The following is a 4,467-nucleotide window of genomic DNA, read 5'->3' on the forward strand; positions in this document are numbered from 1 at the left end:
CCTATATGACTGTTTTATCTAACAGTTATATCATCCGATATATTGATTGCATACTAAATACGTTTTGTCAACTTTATGGTTTGTTTCAATTTATGAGGGGACACGCTTAATACTGATGGAACCAGATTCAAGTCAGGCTAAAAAGCGTGTTTGCAGATTGCCAAATTCGAAATTAACATAATGTTTAACATATGCTTTCCTCAATCATATTAACACTTACCATAACATAAACATGCCAAATATTGCGTTTGTTGGTGAACTCATAGTACGTGTCTCCACTTGCTTTTCCCCCTTTTCATCTATGAATCGTGTTGATCTTGGCCCCAACATCAATGTAGCAATAAGTCCAGTCACTCCTCCAACTAAATGAACCGTTGACGCACCTGCAACATCAGTGGCACCAAGTTGATGCAGCCATCCGTCTGTTGACCACATCCAATGTGCTGGGATACAATACACGAGAGTATTTACAAAAGAAAACACGACATAAGATTCCAACTTTGTCCTTTCCGCCATCGCACCGCTAACAATAGTTGTTGCTGTTGTAGCGAAGGACGTGTGGAAGAAAAAGTGGGAGAACAAGCGGCCCAAATCATCTCCATCAGATGCGGAGTCAACGAAAAAATGTCCTATACCAAATATGGAATTTGAACCTTCATCTTCACCAAAGCTTAGCCCATAACCATACATCCAGTATGATATTCCACCAAAGAGCACATCAATAGAGTTCTTAACCATAATGTTAACTTCATTTTTTTGAGATACGCTTCCAGATTCTAGCAATCCAAAACCAGATTGCATCGTAAACACGATAAAAGCGCTTGTAAGAATCCACGTAGCGTCGTCCCATCTCGTGACGAGGAAAGAAACATTTGTGACAATAATATTATCGGAATCAGCCAAATCAGGTGGTAACACAGGAAGGTCTTCTATGTTAAAACTCGGCATCGTGATAATGATGCTAACGGTAATGTCGATATGATATTCAGACACATAGATCAACTTCACTCCCCCGCTTTAGTATTTCAGCTTAAAAATAATCGCGACGTTGTTAAAAACATAAATGCATTTCAACAATGGCCTTGCCTTTGTAAAAATGGAACGTCGGCGGTAGAAGTATCTATACTTAGAAGTATCTATTAGAAATAGAAGCTTTCCCATCATGCAATGGGGCCAGAATGTTTGTAGCTTAATAAATGTGCATTCCTTGTTGAGAGTGAAATTGTACAAAGTAATGCCCGTGTACTGAGATTTTGATGCGTCTAATTTCCGAGCCACGCAGGGGAATGTATTAGACGCATTAACATCAGTAAACGTGCATCATACGCATTAGCCTATTTTATTAATGAGAAAAAAAAAAATCCTGTGACTTTTGCTATTTTTATAACAAGATTGTCACTAGTAAATATCTTGTAAAAACCAATCAAATATAAACACATCAACCCGCAATGAAAAAGAATCAATTCTACGTGATTTGAACGCGCCATAAAGCACTGCGCCATAAAGATTAAAAGCCCGTGTAATGATACACAATTTTACACTCCTGGCACTCTTTTAACATTTGTTATGATTGGTTCTCACTATCTAACAGTGCATTAAAGAATCAATTATTAACATATGAACCAGAATAGTGCAAGCATATTAATTTTAACGGTATACTTTCAAACTGACCATCAAAATCTGACGGCTGGCATGACGTCACTCGTGGTAGATCGCTTAATCACATCGGTTGTTTTTGCCGGGATTTAGCTGTTCAATATCCCGCCCCTCTGACATGAAGGGACGATTATGCACTCAATGTGGAAAAACACAAAGCATCCCACAAATTAAATACCTCATGGTAAGAAAATTCCAAAAGTTATTTATCTATTTATCAGGGGAATCAACGTTCACAAATATCCAAAAAAAGGCAAATTGGCTATTGGAAAAATAACTGGAATTGAGACTATGTACAAAGCAATAGGATTTCACGATGGTGTCTCCTTTAACACAGTCTAACACAAGAGAGAATAATTATTAATAAATTTGAAAGTGTCATTGAATGAAGAGGGTATACATTATTACACTACATGTAAGTTTTTTACATTGTAAATACCTTAGATAACATTACCAATGAATGAAAGCAATTTGCTGTTGACGCAAACTTTCAAAACTGATATGACAGTCATTCCAACCGTCGATTCAACGTTAAATCAACCTGTGCCCCACTGGGATATGCGACACAATCCCCATCAGACTAAAGGTGTTGGAATTGTTAAAATGAGACACAGGTAAGGTAATACCACACTTGGTTTTTTATGATGATGAAAATAACTCAATTTTCAAAATACCGTGCGCATTTTATCCACAACACATTAAGACCATCTGTATGTTATATCCAGGCTAGAATGCATTACTGTCATACGATGGAAGGTTTTTCAAGTGGCACATAAGCTTGCTAAGTCTGCTATTAATAGCAAATTCGAAATCAATTTAGTAACAAGCTCACCATGCGATACAAATTATAGAATGTTTGGCAGCTTCATGTTGTAGAACTACCTCAGCCAATAATTTACAAGGTCAGAATGGTAATAAAGCAAAATACAGCAACGCCTAATTTAAGTGCTTTTAGCTTTCAGGCGTTGCATCAGATTAATTTTGGAGAATTACGATATTAACATTAAAACAATGTGAACCAAAAATGTAGTAGGAAAATTGGGGTTTCATTTTACTCCAAGAAAAGCGCTCAGGGAAATTCGCCTATGTTGTGTCACATAATGTTGTGCAATGGAACTGTAGATCAGACCATTCCCATAATCTTTTGCTATCGATTGTGCACATCGATGATCACGTCACTGCGAAAAACATCACTTGCAGTGGCGTACCGTGGCCGACCCAACCCTTTATCAAATTTTTCCGCCCTTTTTTGTTTACTAATTCTTTTTGCCGCCCCCTTCGTTTTGGCCGCCCCTGTTTTTGCCGCCCCTTCGTTTTGGCCGCCCCTGCTTTTACCCCGGGGGGCTGGCGCCCCAAAGCCCCCCCCCCAAAAAAATACGCGCATGCCTTGAACTGCATGCACAGTAACCACCGAGTAAATGATGTTCGCATAAGAATGACGTATTTAGGGTTGATTTTGCAAAGGCTTTCGGGAAGTACCAAAATTTTCTATTGGCGTATTTATTTTAAACAAAATGCGTTTTATATGTCTGCGGTTTGTTGCTCGCTACACACAGAAAGCGCAAATCAATTCATCAGCAGAATCAGTCGAGCTATATAAGGAAATTGCTTTGCCTTGGGGAGGTGGAAGGTTAAATGAGACACATTTTTATTTTGAAAGGACGGAATACAATGTACGCATTCCCATTTGTGTGTGTGTGTGTGGGAGGGGGTAAGTGTTTGTGTTTAATATAGGTACCCCTTTAAATATGTGGTCTCTTAGTGCTTACTTGGCTCAGGGCAAATGTTATAGGCAAATAAACAATAATGATTTAACATAATTTTGCATGCATAAGATGACCCTGAAAAAAGAGAGCGTGATAAAACTAAGTTTACTGGGCTTGCTGCGAAACAATCATAAGGTTAAGGAAGAAAAGAAAGAAAGAATTAAGAAAACAATATGTTTCCAAATGTTGAGTTGCATTGCTCCAGCGGTTTTGATATAAGAGAAGCAAAAACGTATAACAATGGCCCATAGGATATGTACTTTTGGTGTGCGGTGTGGTTACCTCAAATCGATCACTACGTTTTTATTCACACCATTTAAACGAAACATATATTGGACGTTAAATTTCACTATTATGAGCTTTCTTCTGATACCAAAATCTCAGTTTTGATGACGCAAAATTAGAGATAAGGCTGTCGATTGGGTCAAGGACCTTACATGGACGACAAACAAACATTACGATTACGGGTTCTCTTGAATAAAGTTACGTAGGGTGTAAATTCCATTCAACTTGTCTTTTTTTTTTTTTTTTTCAATTCATGAAGTACACACCATAAAGGTGCACATCAGCCTCATGCGAGGACGACCTATCGAAAAAATAAATAGGTTTCATTCAATTATTTCATTGGTTTGTTTCCAACACATATCCGAAATCGCAATGAAATCGGTCCATCACCCCATATTTTCTTGGACTCGACTCTTTCCCAAAAAACCTCATGTTCACGAAATTGAACATAAAATTGAAAAACTTACAAAGTACATTTGTGTATAAGATATGACGATAAAAGTATTACAGTAGTTATCATTAGAGTGTAAACTCTGATGAAGTATGATTTTAGGCTACCATGTTTATTTTTTTTTTTTTTTTCCCCAATTATTTTTTGGTGGCTACGTGCAGCCAATATGTCTACACAAAATTCAAAAGAGCGCGTAACCTTAATACATTGGATTGTGCAGACTATTGAAATGCATTGTGGAATAGTGTTACATTTTTTTCTGCACTGCGTGTAATACGTGATATGGTTGGCTCGTCATATTTACTGGTG

At 37.5% G+C, this 4,467-nt stretch overlaps 1 protein-coding gene across 1 annotated transcript; it reads right to left on the minus strand.

Moving 5' to 3' along the window:
* Positions 1 to 216: 216 nt before the first annotated feature.
* LOC140172072 (putative ammonium transporter 3) lies at positions 217 to 948 on the minus strand. Its single transcript, XM_072195419.1, has one exon. The coding sequence runs from the start codon at positions 946 to 948 to the stop codon at positions 217 to 219; it is 732 nt and encodes a 243-aa protein (XP_072051520.1).
* Between the last annotated feature and the right edge of the window lie 3,519 nt (positions 949 to 4,467).

Source organism: Amphiura filiformis, chromosome 15 (assembly GCF_039555335.1).
Source record: "Amphiura filiformis chromosome 15, Afil_fr2py, whole genome shotgun sequence".
NCBI classification, from domain to species: domain Eukaryota; kingdom Metazoa; phylum Echinodermata; class Ophiuroidea; order Amphilepidida; family Amphiuridae; genus Amphiura; species Amphiura filiformis.

Bases quoted from the DNA above. Each gene is read 5' to 3' on its own strand.
- LOC140172072 (XM_072195419.1), bottom strand. From the start codon at position 948: ATGCCGAGTTTTAACATAGAAGACCTTCCTGTGTTACCACCTGATTTG.